Source organism: Doryrhamphus excisus, chromosome 15 (genome assembly GCF_030265055.1).
Source record: "Doryrhamphus excisus isolate RoL2022-K1 chromosome 15, RoL_Dexc_1.0, whole genome shotgun sequence".
Lineage (NCBI taxonomy): Eukaryota > Metazoa > Chordata > Actinopteri > Syngnathiformes > Syngnathidae > Doryrhamphus > Doryrhamphus excisus.
In genome coordinates, this window is record NC_080480.1 from 2,004,431 (window position 1) to 2,025,387 (window position 20,957).

Below are 20,957 nucleotides of genomic sequence, written 5' to 3' on the forward strand. Positions count from 1 at the left end.
AAAGACAACTTTTTTCAGGTGTCGATTTTTGGAAAAAACGTAAGGGGTTAGCCTTGGTTTTTTTTTTCAACTTTTTTTTTCAACTCCTTTAAATTGCAGTTTTCTGATGTGGAATGAAGTGGAAACCTCCCACACGCTCATCGGGGGTCCCGGAAGGACCCATAAATGCAAAAAAAGACAAATTTTTTCAGGTGTCGATTTTTGGAAAAAACGTAAGGGGTTAACCTTGGTTTTTTTTTTCAAAAAGAATTTTTTCAACTCCTTTAAATTGCAGTTTTCTGATGTGGAATGAAGTGGAAACCTCCCACACGCTCATCGTGGGGCCCGGAAGGACCCATAAATGCAAAAAAAGACACATTTTTTCAGGTGTCGATTTTTGGAAAAAACGTAAGGGGTTAACCTTGGTTTTTTTTTTCAAAAATTTTTTTTTCAACTCCTTTAAATTGCAGTTTTCTGATGTGGAATGAAGTGGAAACCTCCCACACGCTCATCGGGGGGCCCGGAAGGACCCATAAATGCAAAAAAAGACAAATTTTTTCAGGTGTCGATTTTTGGAAAAAACGTAAGGGGTTAACCTTGGTTTTTTTTTTCAAAAAATTTTTTTTCAACTCCTTTAAATTGCAGTTTTCTGATGTTGAATGAAGTGGAAACCTCCCACACGCTCATCGGGGGGCCCGGAAGGACCCATAAATGCAAAAAAAGACAATTTTTTTCAGGTGTCGATTTTTGGAAAAAACGTAAGGGGTTAACCTTGGTTTTTTTTTCAAACTTTTTTTTTTCAAGTCCTTTAAATTGCAGTTTTCTGATGTGGAATGAAGTGGAAACCTCCCACATGCTCATCGGGGGTCCCGGAAGGACCCATAAATGCAAAAAAAGACAACTTTTTTCAGGTGTCGATTTTTGGAAAAAACGTAAGGGGTTAACCTTGTTTTTTTTTTAAAAAAAAATTTTTTTTCAACTCCTTTAAATTGCAGTTTTCTGATGTGGAATGAAGTGGAAACCTCCCACACGCTCATCGGGGGGCCCGGAAGGACCCATAAATGCAAAAAAAGACATTTTTTTTCAGGTGTCGATTTTTGGAAAAAACGTAAGGGGTTAACCTTGGTTTTTTTTTTCAAAAAAAAATTTTTCAACTCCTTTAAATTGCAGTTTTCTGATGTGGAATGAAGTGGAAACCTCCCACACGCTCATCGGGGGTCCCGGAAGGACCCATAAATGCAAAAAAAGACAAATTTTTTCAGGTGTCGATTTTTGGAAAAAACGTAAGGGGTTAACCTTGGTTTTTTTTTTCAAAAAAATTTTTTTCAACTCCTTTAAATTGCAGTTTTCTGATGTGGAATGAAGTGGAAACCTCCCACACGCTCATCGGGGGGCCCGGACGGACCCATAAATGCAAAAAAAGACAAATTTTTTCAGGTGTCGATTTTTGGAAAAAACGTAAGGGGTTAACCTTGGTTTTTTTTTCAAAAAAATTTTTTTCAACTCCTTTAAATTGCAGTTTTCTGATGTGGAATGAAGTGGAAACCTCCCACACGCTCATCGGGGGGCCCGGAAGGACCCATAAATGCAAAAAAAGACCATTTTTTTCAGGTGTCGATTTTTTGAAAAAACGTAAGGGGTTAACCTTGGTTTTTTTTTCAAACTTTTTTTTTTCAAGTCCTTTAAATTGCAGTTTTCTGATGTGGAATGAAGTGGAAACCTCCCACATGCTCATCGGGGGTCCCGGAAGGACCCATAAATGCAAAAAAAGACAACTTTTTTCAGGTGTCGATTTTTGGAAAAAACGTAAGGGGTTAGCCTTGGTTTTTTTTTTCAACTTTTTTTTTCAACTCCTTTAAATTGCAGTTTTCTGATGTGGAATGAAGTGGAAACCTCCCACACGCTCATCGTGGGGCCCGGAAGGACCCATAAATGCAAAAAAAGACACATTTTTTCAGGTGTCGATTTTTGGAAAAAACGTAAGGGGTTAACCTTGGTTTTTTTTTCAAAAAAATTTTTTTCAACTCCTTTAAATTGCAGTTTTCTGATGTGGAATGAAGTGGAAACCTCCCACACGCTCATCGGGGGTCCCGGAAGGACCCATAAATGCAAAAAAAGACAAATTTTTTCAGGTGTCGATTTTTGGAAAAAACGTAAGGGGTTAACCTTGGTTTTTTTTTTCAACTTTTTTTTTCAACTCCTTTAAATTGCAGTTTTCTGATGTGGAATGAAGTGGAAACCTCCCACACGCTCATCGGGGGTCCCGGAAGGACCCATAAATGCAAAAAAAGACAAATTTTTTCAGGTGTCGATTTTTGGAAAAAACGTAAGGGGTTAACCTTGGTTTTTTTTTTCAAAAAGAATTTTTTCAACTCCTTTAAATTGCAGTTTTCTGATGTGGAATGAAGTGGAAACCTCCCACACGCTCATCGGGGGGCCCGGAAGGACCCATAAATGCAAAAAAAGACAAATTTTTTCAGGTGTCGATTTTTGGAAAAAACGTAAGGGGTTAACCTTGGTTTTTTTTTCAAAAAAATTTTTTTCAACTCCTTTAAATTGCAGTTTTCTGATGTGGAATGAAGTGGAAACCGCCCACACGCTCACCGGGGGGCCCGGAAGGACCCATAAATGCAAAAAAAGACCATTTTTTTCAGGTGTCGATTTTTTGAAAAAACGTAAGGGGTTAACCTTGGTTTTTTTTTCAAACTTTTTTTTTTCAAGTCCTTTAAATTGCAGTTTTCTGATGTGGAATGAAGTGGAAACCTCCCACATGCTCATCGGGGGTCCCGGAAGGACCCATAAATGCAAAAAAAGACAATTTTTTTCAGGTGTCGATTTTTGGAAAAAACGTAAGGGGTTAACCTTGGTTTTTTTTTTCTAACTTTTTTTTTCAAGTCCTTTAAATTGCAGTTTTCTGATGTGGAATGAAGTGGAAACCTCCCACATGCTCATCGGGGGTCCCGGAAGGACCCATAAATGCAAAAAAAGACAAATTTTTTCAGGTGTCGATTTTTGGAAAAAACGTAAGGGGTTAACCTTGGTTTTTTTTTTCTAACTTTTTTTTTCAAGTCCTTTAAATTGCAGTTTTCTGATGTGGAATGAAGTGGAAACCTCCCACACGCTCATCGGGGGTCCCGGAAGGACCCATAAATGCAAAAAAAGACACATTTTTTCAGGTGTCGATTTTTGGAAAAAACGTAAGGGGTTAACCTTGGTTTTTTTTGCAAAAAAATTTTTTTCAACTCCTTTAAATTGCAGTTTTCTGATGTGGAATGAAGTGGAAACCTCCCACACGCTCATCGGAGGGCCCGGAAGGACCCATAAATGCAAAAAAAGACAATTTTTTTCAGGTGTCGATTTTTGGAAAAACGTAAGGGGTTAACCTTGGTTTTTTTTTCAAACTTTTTTTTTTCAAGTCCTTTAAATTGCAGTTTTCTGATGTGGAATGAAGTGGAAACCTCCCACATGCTCATCGGGGGTCCCGGAAGGACCCATAAATGCAAAAAAAGACAACTTTTTTCAGGTGTCGATTTTTGGAAAAAACGTAAGGGGTTAGCCTTGTTTTTTTTTTTCAACTTTTTTTTCAACTCCTTTAAATTGCAGTTTTCTGATGTGGAATGAAGTGGAAACCTCCCACACGCTCATCGTGGGGCCCGGAAGGACCCATAAATGCAAAAAAAGACACATTTTTTCAGGTGTCGATTTTTGGAAAAAACGTAAGGGGTTAACCTTGGTTTTTTTTTTCAAAAAATTTTTTTTCAACTCCTTTAAATTGCAGTTTTCTGATGTGGAATGAAGTGGAAACCTCCCACACGCTCATCGGGGGTCCCGGAAGAACCCATAAATGCAAAAAAAGACAACTTTTTTCAGGTGTCGATTTTTGGAAAAAACGTAAGGGGTTAGCCTTGTTTTTTTTTTTTCAAAAAATTTTTTTTCAACTCCTTTAAATTGCAGTTTTCTGATGTGGAATGAAGTGGAAACCTCCCACACGCTCATCGGGGGTCCCGGAAGGACCCATAAATGCAAAAAAAGACAAATTTTTTCAGGTGTCGATTTTTGGATAAAACGTAAGGGGTTAACCTTGGTTTTTTTTTCAAAAAATTTTTTTTCAACTCCTTTAAATTGCAGTTTTCTGATGTGGAATGAAGTGGAAACCTCCCACACGCTCATCGGGGGTTCCGGAAGGACCCATAAATGCAAAAAAAGACAATTTTTTTCAGGTGTCGATTTTTGGAAAAAACGTAAGGGGTTAACCTTGTTTTTTTTTTTCTAACGTTTTTTTTCAAGTCTTTTAAATTGCAGTTTTCTGATGTGGAATGAAGTGGAAACCTCCCACACGCTCATCGGGGGTCCCGGAAGGACCCATAAATGCAAAAAAAGACAATTTTTTTCAGGTGTCAATTTTTGGAAAAAACGTAAGGGGTTAACCTTGGTTTTTTTTTTCAAAAATTTTTTTTTCAACTCCTTTAAATTGCAGTTTTCTGATGTGGAATGAAGTGGAAACCTCCCACACGCTCATCGGGGGTCCCGGAAGGACCCATAAATGCAAAAAAACCCACATTTTTTCAGGTGTCGATTTTTGGAAAAAACGTAAGGGGTTAGCCTTGGTTTTTTTTTTTCAAAATTTTTTTTTTCAACTCCTTTAAATTGCAGTTTTCTGATGTGGAATGAAGTGGAAACCTCCCACACGCTCATCGGGGGTCCCGGAAGGACCCATAAATGCAAAAAAAGACAAATTTTTTCAGGTGTCGATTTTTGGAAAAAACGTAAGGGGTTAGCCTTGGTTTTTTTTTCAAACTTCTTTTTTTCCAAGTCCTTTAAATTGCAGTTTTCTGATGTGGAATGAGGTGGAAACCTCCCACACGCTCATCGGGGGGCCCGGAAGGACCCATAAATGCAAAAAAAGACACATTTTTTCAGGTGTCGATTTTTGGAAAAAACGTAAGGGGTTAACCTTGTTTTTTTTTTTCAAAATTTTTTTTTTCAACTCCTTTAAATTGCAGTTTTCTGATGTGGAATGAAGTGGAAACCTCCCACACGCTCATCGGGGGGCCCGGAAGGACCCATAAATGCAAAAAAAGACAATTTTTTTCAGGTGTCGATTTTTGGAAAAAACGTAAGGGGTTAACCTTGGTTTTTTTTTTTCAAAAAAAATTTTTTCAACTCCTTTAAATTGCAGTTTTCTGGTGTGGAATGAAGTGGAAACCTCCCACACGCTCATCGGGGGTCCCGGAAGGACCCATAAATGCAAAAAAAGACACATTTTTTCAGGTGTCGATTTTTGGGAAAAACGTAAGGGGTTAACCTTGGTTTTCTTTTCAAACTTTTTTTTTCAAGTCCTTTAAATTGCAGTTTTCTGATGTGGAATGAAGTGGAAACCTCCCACACGCTCATCCGGGGTCCCGGAAGGACCAATAAATGCAAAAAAAGACCATTTTTTTCAGGTGTCGATTTTTGGAAAAACGTAAGGGGTTAACCTTGTTTTTTTTTTTCAAAAAAAATTTTTTCAACTCCTTTAAATTGCAGTTTTCTGATGTGAAATGAAGTGGAAACCTCCCACACGCTCATCGGGGGGCCCGGAAGGACCCATATATGCAAAAAAAGACAATTTTTTTCAGGTGTCGATTTTTGGAAAAAACGTAAGGGGTTAACCTTGGTTTTTTTTTCAAAAAAATTTTTTTCAACTCCTTTAAATTGCAGTTTTCTGATGTGGAATGAAGTGGAAACCTCCCACACGCTCATCGGGGGGCCCGGAAGGACCCATAAATGCGAAAAAAGACAAATTTTTTCAGGTGTCGATTCTTGGAAAAAACGTAAGGGTTTTTTTTTTCAAAAAATTTTTTTTCAAGTCCTTTAAATTGCAGTTTTCTGATGTGGAATGAAGTGGAAACCTCCCACACGCTCATCGGGGGTCACGGAAGGACCCATAAATGCAAAAAAAGACACATTTTTTCAGGTGTCGATTTTTGGAAAAAACGTAAGGGGTTAACCTTGGTTTTTTTTTTCAAACTTCTTTTTTTTCAAGTCCTTTAAATTGCAGTTTTCTGATGTGGAATGAAGTGGAAACCTCCCACACGCTCATCGGGGGTCCCGGAAGGACCCAGAAATGCAGTCAAGGCCAGTTTTCTTTGGTGGTGACTCAGCAACCTGAATAACACAAATTTCACGACAGCCGCAAAAAATACAATTTTATTTCTAAACATTCCTTTCAGAATAATGGAGTTGTCTCAGTTGTGTCTGACAAAGCAGTAATCAAGTGCTGCTCTTACGACGGCGAGGGCAGGAAACAGTACCCAGAGGCCCTGTTGGTGGGCCAGGAGGGTCCTGAGCCGTAGGATGGAGGCGTGTCACTGCTGGCAGGCTGAATATGGCCTAGCTCATCAGGCCTCACTGTGTTGTTATCCGAGTACCGTCGATCCTGCTCACGCTTTTGCGCGTTGGCATTGCAGTGCGACACCGGATCCTGTGTGGCCACGGAGACACTGGGATGGGGGAGGCACAGGTAACCATCTCCATATTGGGTGCAGAACGCAGAGGATGGACAATCAGGACCAGGCGACGGTGTTTCGTCTTTCTCCTTTGTCCCTTTACTGACGCACTTGGACTCCATTGACTGAAGACAAAAATCGTTGAATCAAAATTGGGCTCCTGACATCGAATGTTAAACGTCATGGTGATGAGTGACAAGCTGACCTGACAGAGGATATATGGGCCACTGAAGTGCGCAGGAAGGTCAGAGCCATTAACCCCCCCGGCAGGTAGGGGCAGGCTATTACACTTGAAGTCCTGTCGGTCCTGCTCCAAATCTTTATTTTCAGCATCCTCAGTTGGCCTCAGCCAGGAAGTCGAGGAGCTGCTGGGAGAGGAAGACGTTTTTTTTCAGTCATCTCACTAATGAATTCATGCAAGCACTCGAAATGGTCGAACATCGTTGGAAGTATTAATATTACCATGTAGACACGCTGTCCAAGATGTAAGTGCTCTCCATCAGGACTCCATTGGTGGCACACTGGATGACACACATATAGATTTCCTAGATTATAATCTACTCTTCATCCACTGTGACTAACGCAGTTCATTCTCTCACCTTGATTTCCGACAGGGCTTTGCTTTTGCCAGGAGATGGAATCGAGCTCACCCAAACAGTTATTTTGCTGCAGGGACATCACAATAAAACATGAAATCATATTAGTACCATGTTAGTGGAGTATAATACCTTAAGTGACAATTTTTTTCAGGTGTAGATTTTTTGAAAAAAAAAAGGTAAGGGGTTAGCCTTTGTTTATTTTTTTTTCAACTCCTTTAAATTGCAGTTTTCTGATGTGGAATGAAATGGAAACCCCCCCACGCTCATCGGGGGCCCCGGAAGGACCCATAAATGCAAAAAAAGACAATTTTTTTCAGGTGTCGATTTTTGGAAAAAAAAAAGGTAAGGGGTTAACCTTGGTTTATTTTTTTTTCAACTCCTTTAAATTGCAGTTTTCTGATGTGGAATGAAGTGGAAACCTCCCACACGCTCATCGGGGGTCCCAGAAGGACCCATAAATGCAAAAAAAGAAAATTTTTTTCAGGTGTCGATTTTTGGAAAAAACGTAAGGGGTTAGCCTTGTTTTTTTTTTCAACTTTTTTTTCAAGTCCTTTAAATTGCAGTTTTCTGATCTGGAATGAAGTGGAAACCTCCCACACGCTCATCGGGGGTCCCGGAAGGACCCATAAATGCAAAAAAAGACCATTTTTTTCAGGTGTCGATTTTTGGAAAAAACGTAAGGGGTTTTCCAACTTTTTTTTCAACTCCTTTAAATTGCAGTTTTCTGATGTGGAATAAAGTGGAAACCCCCCACACGCTCATCGGGGGTCCCGGAAGGACCCATAAATGCAAAAAAAGACCATTTTTTTCAGGTGTCGATTTTTGGAAAAAACGTAAGGGGTTAACCTTGTTTTTTTTTTTTTCAACTCCTTTAAATTGCAGTTTTCTGATGTGGAATGAAGTGGAAACCTCCCACACGCTCATCGGGGGTCCCGGAAGAACCCATAAATGCAAAAAAAGACAATTTTTTTCAGGTGTCGATTTTTGGAAAAAACGTAAGGGGTTAGCCTTGGTTTTTTTTTCAAACTTCTTTTTTTTAAAGTCCTTTAAATTGCAGTTTTCTGATGTGGAATGAAGTGGAAACCTCCCACACGCTCATCGGGGGTCCCGGAAGGACCCATAAATGCAAAAAAAGACCTTTTTTTTTTTTTTTTTCAGGTGTCGATTTTTGGAAAAAACATGAGGGGTTAGCCTTTGTTTTTTTTCCCCCCAACTCCTTTAAATTGGACTCCATTGACTGAATACTATACTACATACTGAATACTATATTGACAATACTAAAGAAAGTACAATTAGATATACTTAAGAGTAGTCTGAGTGCGGCATTCTAAACAAGAGTCGGAAGTAGAAGTCACTCTTTTTCTCAGGCTGGCCGGTCACTTTATAGTCGTGTGTGACTTATGTGTCCAACTACAGTACAGTAAATCATTTAACATGCTGCTTTTTAGTTAAAGTAGGGTGGTGGGTGTTTATTTTGGCAATAGTGCTCGCTAGATCCTAAATACCAGTAAATGCGACTTATAGTTCAGTGCCAGTTATGTATTTTTTAAATTAGTTTTTGAAAGGCCTGCTATTGACTGTATGTTTTAACAGAGTGTGTAAATAAAGTACCTGTGACACTGCGGAATGCTGACGTAGAGTACACAGAAGACTGATACCACAATCAGACTGACGGTGGAGTAGATGATGGTGGTGAGGGGCCAGGTGGCTGTGACGGGATTATCATCATTAAAAACCATAAATAAATCAATCAATATTTCACTTTACGGTTACCTGCGTGTGAGGTCCAATAGACCGGCTCGGTCCACTCGGAGGGGCTTCCTTCGTAGAGTAAACCCTCTCCAGGGATGACTAAAGACCTGACTCGGACCTGGTGGTGCTGGGATGGGCTCAAAGACGAATCCAATATGGACACTGATGTTGAACCCTCCGAGATGTTGAGCAGGATAGAAGAATCCTGCAAAAAAAACAAACATTGTAAGAACACCAATACATTTGATTTGTTCAAATAATTCAGTGTAAAATGTCCTGATATTAGTTTGACACAGGGACGATGCAGTTTGTCGGTCCCTGACCCCACAAATGTTCCTTGCCATTATGTCATTGTATGGTCATATCACCTCGCACTTTGGTACGTCACAAAAAAAAAAAAAAATTAAATTAAATAAAATTAAAATAAATTAAAATTATATTAGGAAAGCAGGAAGTGAACAAATAACAGTTACTGATTGTAAAAGTACCAGATGGAGGGGTAGGATTTAATAAGCTTTGCTTCTTCCTACTCCTTTTGGACATGTGGAACTGTGAACTGATTATGGGATGCATTCAATTGTAATCTGATGCATGTTTAAATGAAATTAAACCATTACCATTACCATTACCATTACCATTACCATCACCAAAGAAGGGAAACTAACAGACTTTCCAGTCCCTTAAAACATTTATTGTTAAGATGCTGTTCAAAAGCAACAGCCTACTAAACACACATTTTATGTTTCCAAGTACAGTAAACCTCGGATATATCGGACTCGGATATATCGGAAATTCGCTCACAACGGACAGATAAAAAAGAACCAATTTTTCTGTAATGCATTTCCAATAAAAATTCATTGCATATATCAGATTTTTTATAACGGATTTCGCCTATTTCGGACAAAATCTCCAGTCCCGTTCCAATGCATTTCCATTAAATTTCCCTCGCATATATCGGATGGCCGCATCGTGGCGCTCCGATTCGCCCAATCGTGACAGGCCGCTACGGACATTTTCCGGTAAAGGATTTCGCTTATATCGGACAAAACCAGTGGGAACAATTGAATCCGATATATCCGAGGTTTACTGTAATATACTCTGTTTTAGTCGAGTATATCCAAATGCTGAGCAAAACTTAGCTCTAAATGGACTTTAGGTCAAAAAGCAAGCAATACACCATGGAAGTAAATAAGACATTTATGATAGTGCTTGTCCTTTTAACTTGAAATGACCAATATCAGCCTTTATGGTTTCTTACCTGATCCTGCCTGCTGTAATACCACACTTGATAATACAGTCGTATTCTGGAGGCTGTGCTTGGTTCGGTCCATTCTACAACCCAGTTGTGGTCTTTCTCCCTCACCTTCACCTGCTGCGGTGGCTTGGGATGAACTGCGTATAAAAAAGAAACCATTTTCTTTACCAAACAAGCACATTTGTGTCATATCTCAAAATGACCTTCATTTCTACTTAAGTGTCAAGGTTGCAGTTGTGTCATTCAACACTAGGGGGAGACTCAATCATGTCAGCATTGTTCTGAAAGGGACTGTAAATGAGGCCCCCTCCTCTTTCTAAATAAACGACAATACACTCAACTGTTTGTGTTTGCCTTGAACGTCCTGATGTTGCGTGCCGGTTGCAGCTCCAGCAGCAGATGTGCGGGGTTAGCGACAGCCACCGAGCAGCTATATCGCACCAGCGGCGCAGTGGCGTCGAAGGTAACCGTCGGCTTCGAGCAGCATCTATCGGACCTGGAGGGCAGGTGAGACATACGGAGGGGATAGCGGGGGCCACTTTTTCCCGCTGTACAGTAGGTGACGTCGCCAGTCACACGTTGACTCACGGTGCAGTGCGGTTGTGCTGACAGGCCAGCTGGTAGGTAATTAAGTGATCCAGCTCTCTGCTCACCTCCCAGCTACACGTCGCCGCCTCCTCGCCATCCAGCACGCAGTGCAGGCTGGGGAGCTGCCTGATGTCTGAGAGCGGAGCAACGACATTTTTAAGGGCTCTCTGTCAGGTTCAAACTGCTGTGACACTTAAATACAGAAGACAACAATATTCGTTGTTATAATTATAATCATACAGTAAACCTCGGATATATCGGATTCAATTGTTCCCACTGGTTTTGTCCGATATAAGCGAAATCCGTTATATGCGTATACCGGAAAATGTCCGTTTTACGCATATATCGGATTTATATCCGGTATATGCGTAAATGGGATTTTATCCGTTATAAAAAGGCACTTCCTTGACTATGTTTCCAATGTACCTGGACGCGCAGGCAACGCTGCAAACGCTGCAAATGACGTCGTATAGCGGCCTGTCACGATTCGGCGAATCGGAGCGCCACGATGCGGCCATCCGATATATGCGAGGGAAATTTAATGGAAATGCATTGGAACGGGACTGGAGATTTTGTCCGAAATAGGCGAAATCCGTTATAAAAAATCCGATATATGCAATGAATTTTTATTGGAAATGCATTACAGAAAAATTGGTTCTTTTTTATCTGTCCGTTGTGAGCGAATTTCCGATATATCCGAGTCCGATATATCCGAGGTTTACTGTAGTTTATAATTATAGTTACTCACAGCAAGGAGAGTGAAACAACATACCCAGTGTATGCAGTTCATACTCCTCTCTTTTTATTCTCTTTCGGGGGTCCCTACTACATGGTCGTGCAACTCTAAGGGAGGGGGGGCAGTTGCACGAGCTGTATTTGTTTGTCTATGTGTGTGTGTATATGTGAGAGTAATTACTTTTATTGTTTTATGAGTTCTTATCTGGACACATTCTTGCAGGATTAACATGAACATCCAGGCACCTCCAGGACCTGGGGGTCACTGATCAGGGTCACGGGAACATTCCTTCTTCAGCACATTCAAACACTCTTCCTATTATCTAAGCAAATGGATATAAGAGTGATAACTAATAGTATATTCATTCTATTCTAACACTCTCATGCAAAAAAATGTGCAGACGCAAGATAAGGAGGGCTTCCAATTTAGATAGAAATGTACGTAGATACCTTCTTTCATCCTCCATGTCACCACAGGACTCCAGTGACTCCACTGGCCAACACTGGCCCGACCCCTCACTCGGGCCTCAAACCTGCGCCCCGGAAGCAGCATCTCCAGTTTGACATCAGTGCGCGTCACGTTCACAATCTGCACACACAAAGACAAAAACAACCATAGTAGCCATCCAATAAAAGAGCTGCATGTATAAATTGTATATTTCTTACAGTCCACGTATCTTGTCTGTCTGCTTTGTAGCTCAGTTGGTACGTGAGGTTTTTGTTCAAGGAGGAAGACACAGGATAAGGATTGGACCATTTGAGCAACACGTGTCCGGCACCTGCGTCACGTGCGGACAGATCCACGGGTGTGCGTGCTCTCACTGTACAACACACGACCACAACCATAACATAAGACGGGATATTTCATGGCACTAATACGTGATGTCAACTCACAGCGGTGAGATAGCCTCAAAGGCTGGCGTGGCACGGATGAACACACTACATCGTCCTTGTGAAAGAAGACCGTGTGTTCAATGCCGATAGAAAATGAGCGGGTTTCATATCTACACCGGACAGTTCTGTGCCCGCTTTCATTTTGGACTTGAGTGCCGTTCGACTCGCATCGCTCCCTGCAAGGACATGCACGCACTCCTCAGCGACTACTTCTTACACCGCCCTTCTCCCGATCACTGACCTGTCTTTTACCTGCCGTCTTCTGTCTGGAACCAGAGCTGCAGAGGTGCACGTACGTGCGGGCCTTCCGTCCACGTGCAGTGGACGTGAGATTCATAGTCGTTACGACACTGCAATGACTGCATCAACACTGCATGGGAAGCGCACATAAAACACTACTTATTTAATCATGGAGTGGATCGTTTTTATTCTTTTACACTAGAAACATATAAACATAGAAGCAATAGAGGATTCTACTAGGACGCTATTAAAAATAACGCTTTATGTACTTTATATTATACTTTCAACTGCATTTTCTTGGTAAATAATAACAATAGCATTGGTGTACTTTTATTGGAGGGGAAAAAAATACCAGTGTTAGATAACAAAAATCCACAACAATAATTATCAACAATAAAATACATATTTATTTTGCCAAGGAGTACAGTATTTTTTTTAATTTGTATTTAATTTATTTAATTGGCCCATGGCACATTTTAGAAATAAAATTAACACAAAAAAACAGCAAAAATGAGAAAAAGAGAAAAAAGTGTAAAAAGAAGCTGAAATGTTGACACTAAAAATTGACAAAATCTTGAGTAATATTTGTATCATGTAATATATATATATATATATATATATATATATATATATACACATGATTAATATTTGTATACTGTATATATAAAGTTGATCTTTTTACAATATTACAAAAATAACAAAATATATAAAAATATTAAATTGGCCCCTCACGTCCTTTGATTTCCAATATGTATTAGAATAACAATACATCACATTTCAATTTCTCCATCCTCAACCATCCTGAACAAGACGTTTCATTGTTAAAAGAAGCCAAGTTAGATTTGAAAGGTGTACAAATATAAAAATATGAGGATGGGTTCTAAAAAAAAGGATTCCTTGAATGGTTTTGTCCTCGTAAGAAGACAAAGCTTACCGTCATGGGAGCTGCGGGTGTCCTGAAGGGCACATCGGTCTGGTTTAGACATGAGAGCCAGAGGAAGGAGCGCCCCCATAATCATCACCCAGTAAAGCGGCATCATTCCTGGGAGAAGGCAGCACGGCACCGATCTTGTTTTTAAGAAAGTCTGTGTTCCGCCATCGTGAGCTACGAAGTCTGCTGATCAGAAGGAAGACAGATAGAAAGTAACCGAGTTGATTTAGGAGAAATAAACAAAGAGTCATGACCACATTACCAGACCTTACTTCTCCTTTGGGTTTTTGCACACGTGTTATGTCCTGATAAACAAAACGACCCCTTTGGGATCATTACAAAAAAACATTCAAATAATAGGCCATAGTATATGTAGGCTGTATTAAAATGATATGCATCGAATTAGATGATGGAGAAAATAACATGAAGTGTAACAACTGAGATACTTCCATCACATTATGAATGTCACCATTTTACTTCTATCTCTTTCTTTCTTTTTGAAAGAACTTGAGGGTGTTTTCTATGTCAGGTTCCTCTTTTCATACTTGGTTGACTTCTATTAACGACTTCATCAGCCATTCTAGCAGACATGCAACAATTCCAAGCAGTTTTATTGATGTTTTGTGTATTTCTCCCCTATGGGACACCATTTTGTCACATCAGCTGAACACAAAAATAAACGGTTACTTTGAGATGGTCATGACACTTCCACATCAGTACATTTGGAAATGACATGTCAACGCTCACTGGACACTTCATTAGGCACAGTGGCACCCGCTAATGACATTCAATGTGAAAAATGATGCCATTAGAAAGATGATACACTAGAACTGAATGTTGGTTGAAGGCCACCATGTCTTTAATAACGTTATATACAATTTATACGGTCGCAGAAGTTACAATAATAATAAGCATTATCTGCTCTACTTTGTATTGAAAACAGCTCAGCTTTTCTCCTTCTTCTTTTTCTTCAAGTCTGACTTCCGGCAAAGAAACATCTTCAGCTTCTCATTCTGAGTCATAACCAGTTCCTCATTTCACTTTGTTACATGTGTCATACTGTATGTTCTTTCATTTTCATGCCGGCTATAATGTATGGTTTCATTTCATTGCTCATCAACATGACTGCTGAAGGCGCTATCTGACATTACACGTAATGTGTGACATCTTGGAGCATCGTGGTGAATGTCACAGGCAACATACCGAAGTAAACATGATGAAATGCTGTACACTTGATAGCCTTGGACCGGACAGGCTGGGGAAACTAGTACAGCTTGAAGAAGACATACAACTTCCTCCCTGAAACAATGGGGAAGCGTTAAAATTTCCCGTTCAATGCGTAACCTCCTTTGGTTTGGGGGCGGGGGGGCTTGTCTGGCTATTGGGGCAAAAAGTATTATTGATCTAAAAGCCCTTGCCTGCTAAACAAATTTACCCTGCAACATCTTCTCTGTTATATGGAGTATTATTTGGCTTGATTTGATGTTTTGTTGCTACACAAATGTTGAGTGGCCAAACCAGAGCACGAGGGGATAGAAAAGAAGAAAAAAGAAAACAGAAGGGGGAGTGCAGGGACGACAGCAACATCTCTGATGTTCTGTTATTGTCATTGCAGGTGCTCTCTTCTACTGTGGAGTTGCATCATCACCTCCTTGTGCTGAAAAAAATGTAAAATATGTATAAGCGGTTGTATAAGGTTGGAAAAAAAAACCTTAATGAATGTAATTAGTTCCAATAGACAGTAAGTATTGCAGTACTTAAAAAAAAAAAACTTTAAATATCTGAGACGGAACAACCTGCTTACGTTTTGTGTTGCCGTTCGGAGTTCTGATGTCTGTGAATGCACCTTCATGATTGGTGGAGAATAAGGAAGTGTTTTTTGGGCTTTTTTCCGTTACTGGAAAACAATAACAATAATTTTCTCTCAATGAATGTTGGGGGAGAACTACTGGTTTTCCTGCATACTACTAGAGTCCAAATGTAAGACAGTTTACAGGCTGTCTTATATTCACACGCTATTTATTTCCTATTCACGTACAACCCAAACATCATCATGTGTGCAAAATTCATCCTTAGCACGGAACTGTATGTCATCCCTACACACGCGAGATCAATGCCAATTCATTTGTAACAATCATCCAAGTGTCAGTCATCTACTTGATATCTGTTAATAAGATGACTGCTGTTGTTGACTGATAGTGTTGCTTTCACTTCAACATGGCTACGCGCTTTGAGGGTGAGGAGAATGTAATCTAAATGAATGCAATCAATTCCGTGTGAGCCACGGGGGAGGCGTGTGCACGAGAAGAGCCAATTATTGGACACATTATTAAGAAAGGCATACTTATAATAGTGGAGATAAAGTATGTGCGGAGTGCTCAGAGCTGATAAACAGCTGGAGGAGACATCTTACTGTCTTTATCCCGTCTCATTCATTTTCGTTCCAAGCGCACACACACACACCCACACCGACAATATTGCCGTCACAGCACACTTGCATTCCATTACAGGCCAATTTCACTTGAGAACAAAACACGGAATGGAAATAGTGTTGTGTCAGCTGCTGTTGAAATGACATATAGACCAAAAAAAAAAAAACGCAGTGATAGTCTCAATTCAGTGAGGCAAATCTACAAGTCGTGTGAATGACTTTTCATAATCTTTGGTTTCGCTTCAGTGAATGCAATACGGTTTTACGACGAGAGAATGGCGCCGGTGCATGCACAGGTTCCTGCGAGAGGTTCTCAAACGGTACGGAATCATCACAGGCAAGGTCAGAACTGCGCCTGTGTGTCTTGATGACCATCTATCATAAAGTGTTTGCGATGCACAAGTAGTGTATTGAAGGAAATCGGCCATGAGAGTCCACACAAGACTCGCAGTAAAGCATAAAAGCTGCAAATGATCAAACCCATAAAAGCACCCCGAGAGCACAACGCTCCTATACTGCATTGGAGATTCAAACTTTTAACCCTAGACAGTCATTGAAGTTGATTAGAGTACTTTTTAAATGTTCATAAAGTATATATTTTATCTATAGGTCTATATTATTACGATATATTTTCTCGCCTAGGTCACGATTTGTTTGGCCGTGTGATAATAAAACACATAGCTGGCATCCTTTGGGATTCTTTTTGTTTGGTTATTTCCCAAGTTTTATGTGTCAAGATTTATGAGAACAAAAAGAGGCCGCAGGATTCTTTGTTGACTTGCATTCACTCATCCAATGTGCCCTTGAATTGTGCAAAAAGTTCTTCTCCACCTCGGGATGAATCCGTGCACGCCAGCAGTTTTTGGAGCCAACAATACTGTTAAGAGATGTATTGTTTTCCCCTCTACAGTGTGTGTGTGTAAAAGTGCACCACGTGTATAAAAAGCACCGCTGGGGTCTAAGCATGAAGACGACGTGACCCGTAAACGTCAGATCATTCAGAAACGTAACCTGCAGCTAGTGTTCTTCACGGCGTCACATTTTTTAGTGCATTCAGCATAAAGATCCACTGTAAATGTCAAACCTTACCGAGTGGACTGGATGGCACATTTGTGGAGGAAGGGAAGCATTTAGGTCACATGCGCATCAACTTCCTGAAAGGGAAAAGATGGATGAGTGGATTTTCATACAGTAATACTGGTGGCCCTCGGGTTAAGGCGTTCCAATGAAATGTATTTAAATAGTAATTTGGGTTGCATCAAGGAAGAATACACATTTCACTCAATTGAGCCACACCTCTCTCAACACTGGACGTAATTAACATAATTAAGTCAATTACTACCAGACTATTTTCAAAAGACATCCCCTGTGGGACCGGCCATTTTAAAGGATTCTCACTGATTTTTCAAGGCACATATATATAAACATGGAACATACCAAAAGTAACAAGACACCACAGGACATAAATGTGTGCGTGCTGTAACTGTAACATACATAAAAACGCAATTACGATCTACAAATATACATCATATGTGCTAAACAACTTAAACAAGTCGCTAGCCAAAACCCATTACCTGCTAAAGCGTGTACCATCGAGTTTACGAACACGTTGAAAGTAATATTTCAGGACATTTGCAAGCTGTATTCAAGTGTTTTAGACATAGAATTACTCACAAAGACAAAAACGCCCCAAGACTGAAACGTTTTACAGCAAATAAAGCATGTTTACGAGATTTTTCATACCTCCTTTTTGCTGTTAGCTAGCTAGCGCTGTTTCACCCCGAGAGGAAATCGTCAAAGATGGTGTACTCGCGAGAAGAGCACTCGCTCTGCTGTCACTGAAACCACCCTTTTTGAAGAGCTCACTTGACTTTTTAACAATTAAAAAACATACATTTAAACGTATTGACTAAATATGAACATAAGACGTTGAAAGTAATATTTCAGGAACATTTGCAAGCTATATTGAAGTGTTTTGCACACAGAATTACTCACAAGGACAAAAACGCCCCAAGACTGAAACGTTTTACAGCAAATATAGCATTTTTACGAGCTTTTTCATACCTCCTTTTTGCTGTTAGCTAGCTAGCGCTGTTTCACCCCGAGAGGAAATCGTCAAAGATGGTGTACTCGCGAGAAGAGCACTCGCTCTGCTGTCACTGAAACCACCCTTTTTGAAAAGCTCACTTGACTTTTTAACAATTAAAAAACATACATTTAAACGTATTGACTAAATATGAACATAAGACGTTGGAAGTAATATTTAAGGAACATTTGCAAGCTATATTGAAGTTACAGCAAATACAGCATGTTTACGATTTTTTTCCGACCTCCTTTTTGCTGTTAGCTAGCTAGCGCTGTTTCACCCCGAGAGGAAATCGTCAAAGATGGTCTACTAGCAAGAAGAGCACTCGCTCTGCGGTCACTGAAACCATCCTTTTTGAAGAGCTCACTTGACTTTTTAACAATTAAAAAAAACACACATTTAAACTTATTTACTAAATATGAACATAAATTTTAAACCAACATAAAAATCTTAGGAAATAAAACACATACTGCCAATCTGCTGATCATCTGAAAGTGACAGTAATAATGAAGCAGTGTAGTGGTCTTAATATTGATATGGAAATATTGCTGGAGCTTGTCTTGTATTTACATAGTGTTTTATTACTGTATGACATGTCCTTCATGTGTTCTGTGTGTACAATGTGAGTGATTTAGGAGTTAATTTTGGTGTAAGGTCCAACTTGTACGTAAACCGAGGACCACTTGTATCTTTTTCACTATTTCTCATTTATTCAGCAGCCCATCATTGCTCATTTTCCTCTATTATCCTGCATTATTTTTACATCACAGTCATGCATGGATTTTATTTGTGGATCCCCAAATTCAAATTTCTCCCCTCGTGTTATTTTTTCACTCCCAGGTTATTGCTGCCAATATTTGCATATCGGCTGCACAATATTGCATTACAGCGTAATTTAATGCACACTGTTGTCTCCAAGGATGGACACATGACTTCCATTTCTGTTTTTGGGGGGGTGAGGTTACGATAAACCGGGTTAAAACAAATTCATATTATGCATTTTTACCCCTTTTTCTTTACCTTCATCCACCTCCTCCTCTTCCTCTCTATCATCACACAAAACCATCCTATCCCAATCCGGCTCTCCCTCCCTCTCATCCTTTATCTCGCTCTCCCTTCTCGCTTTCTCCCCTTCATCTCACCTCCAGCTAGCCCGAGAAACCCTCCTCTTCCTCCTCCCCCCTCTTGGATCGCACAGCATCCACTTTCTCTTGGTACTACTCACTCTCTCTTACCATCTTCTCTCGTCTCGCAGTCTCTCACCCTCTCTTTCTGTCCTCCACTTCAGCAGCTTGCTGGATCACCGCTGTCCATCCAACCGCTTGAGGAGTCAGGACTAAGTCTGTCATTTGGAGGTAAGTGTGGCTGGTGATCGTGTGGTGCTTTTAGGAGGCAGGCGGGCTGGGTAGAAGAAAGGGAAAGTCAAGGAAGAGGCGGTGTGTGATGATGCTGGTTGGTGTATAAAACCACAGAATAGTGGAAGAAAAAGATACAAATAGTATAAAGATGGAAAAAGGGACCTGAAGGGGTCAAAGAAAGTGAAGAATTACAACATAAAAACTTAATCATGAGTCAAAATATGATTGCATGCAATTGAATGCAGTGGGGCCAAAATCCCATTCACAAACTGGAGATGAAAACAGGCGATGGTGATTGGTTCTCTGAACGCTGTGAGTCACTCTCTGTGTGTGTGTGAGGGGAGAAAATCCATTACATTCCTTTACAAGTACCGGTGAATCTTCAGAGCGGATGCTTGAATGAAAGGGTTTTTCCTTGGTGCACTACACACGTATCACACATCCTGCAGCGTGCGTTACAGGTGTGTACACGAGGTGAGTGACGGTCGTGTTGCCGCACATTTTATGTGCGGCAAAATGCCACGTATTAACGACATAAGCCTCTCATGACAACATCTGCCGAAGTCTTTCACTGGAATTGCATCGGGTAAAAGTGCACCATGTCATCTCCATCATCCATTTTCGCTCCCCAAGTTCTGTCCTTGAACTCCCCAGAAAAAAAGTGACTACTAGCTTTTGTGTGATGGAGCTCAAAATTTCCACTACTTGCTGCAAAAAACAAACATTTTAGGTGTCCGAGGGACAAATCTTCAGCATGCCATCCATTCAATTCTTCTTCAAATAAACAAATGTTGGATAAATGTTTATAAAAATGATCCCAAAGATTATATAATGAATGAAATGTGAAACTAAAAAGGACTCACAATCAATGCTTGAGGGACACCACCAATGTTATACACTGCAACATAAAACATTAGCATAGAATTTCCACAAAGTCCATTTCGTTATTAATTTATGGAATATTTTCATAAAGCATTAAAAACCTGTTTACGGCCTTCTAAATGTTGTACATCATTAGAGCCTTCTATTTATGAAATAACACCCCTATAGCCAACCTTTACACTTGTATTACCCAAAATGCATTACATGCAAAATATAGTTCCGGTGATCTAGTCTGGTGCTTGTGTGTCCTTCGAAATGTTTTTTTTTTTTACATTATTAGAGCCTTCTATTTATGAAATAACACCCCTACAGCCAACCTTTACACTGGTATTACCTAATATGCATTACACGCAATATAGTTCCGGTGATCTAATCTGGTGCTTGTGTGTCCTTCGAAATGTTTTTTTTTTTTACATCATTAGAGCCTTCTATTTATGAAATAACACCCCTACAGCCAACCTTTACACTCGTATTACCCAATATGCATTACACGCAATATAATTCAGGTGATCTAATCTGGTGCTTGTGTGTCCTTCCAAATGTTTTTTTTTTTTACATTATTAGAGCCTTCTATTTATGAAATAACACCCCTACACTCGTATTACCCAATATGCATTACACGCAATATAGTTCCGGTGATCTAATCTGGTGCTTGTGTGTCCTTCCAAATGTTTTTTTTTTTTTTTTTTTACATTTTTAGAGCCTTCTATTTATGAAATAACACCCCTATAGCCAACCT

At 39.9% G+C, this 20,957-nt stretch overlaps 2 protein-coding genes across 5 annotated transcripts in view; one reads left to right on the top strand and one right to left on the bottom strand.

Annotated features, from left to right (window-relative positions):
* Positions 1-6,156: 6,156 nt before the first annotated feature.
* Positions 6,157-19,419, bottom strand: csf2rb (colony stimulating factor 2 receptor subunit beta). 4 transcript variants are annotated; one of them, XM_058049748.1, is made up of 16 exons: positions 19,242-19,419; positions 16,982-17,046; positions 13,465-13,644; positions 12,543-12,660; positions 12,291-12,466; positions 12,063-12,217; positions 11,847-11,985; positions 10,662-10,794; positions 10,415-10,569; positions 10,077-10,210; positions 8,840-9,023; positions 8,678-8,774; positions 7,067-7,133; positions 6,930-6,988; positions 6,673-6,835; positions 6,157-6,592 (listed from the first exon to the last, which is right to left on the bottom strand). In XM_058049748.1, exons 3-16 carry the CDS (start codon positions 13,568-13,570, stop codon positions 6,245-6,247), a joined length of 2,034 nt encoding a protein of 677 aa, XP_057905731.1. In that variant the 5' UTR covers positions 13,571-13,644; positions 16,982-17,046; positions 19,242-19,419; the 3' UTR covers positions 6,157-6,244. The 4 variants fall into 4 exon arrangements, with proteins under 4 accessions (XP_057905731.1, XP_057905733.1, XP_057905729.1 ...); XM_058049750.1 differs by lacking the exon at positions 19,242-19,419 and adding an exon at positions 17,636-18,248 and having other exon boundaries at positions 6,673-6,832; XM_058049746.1 differs by lacking the exon at positions 19,242-19,419 and adding an exon at positions 17,636-18,248.
* The window catches only part of pvalb6 (parvalbumin 6), a 46,958-nt gene continuing 45,075 nt past the window's right edge, over positions 19,075-20,957 (top strand). The window contains exons 1-2 of the mRNA XM_058049751.1: positions 19,075-19,192; positions 19,267-19,333. The gene's annotated coding sequence lies outside the window, so the exon portion shown is untranslated. The remainder of the gene's footprint in view (positions 19,193-19,266; positions 19,334-20,957) is intronic.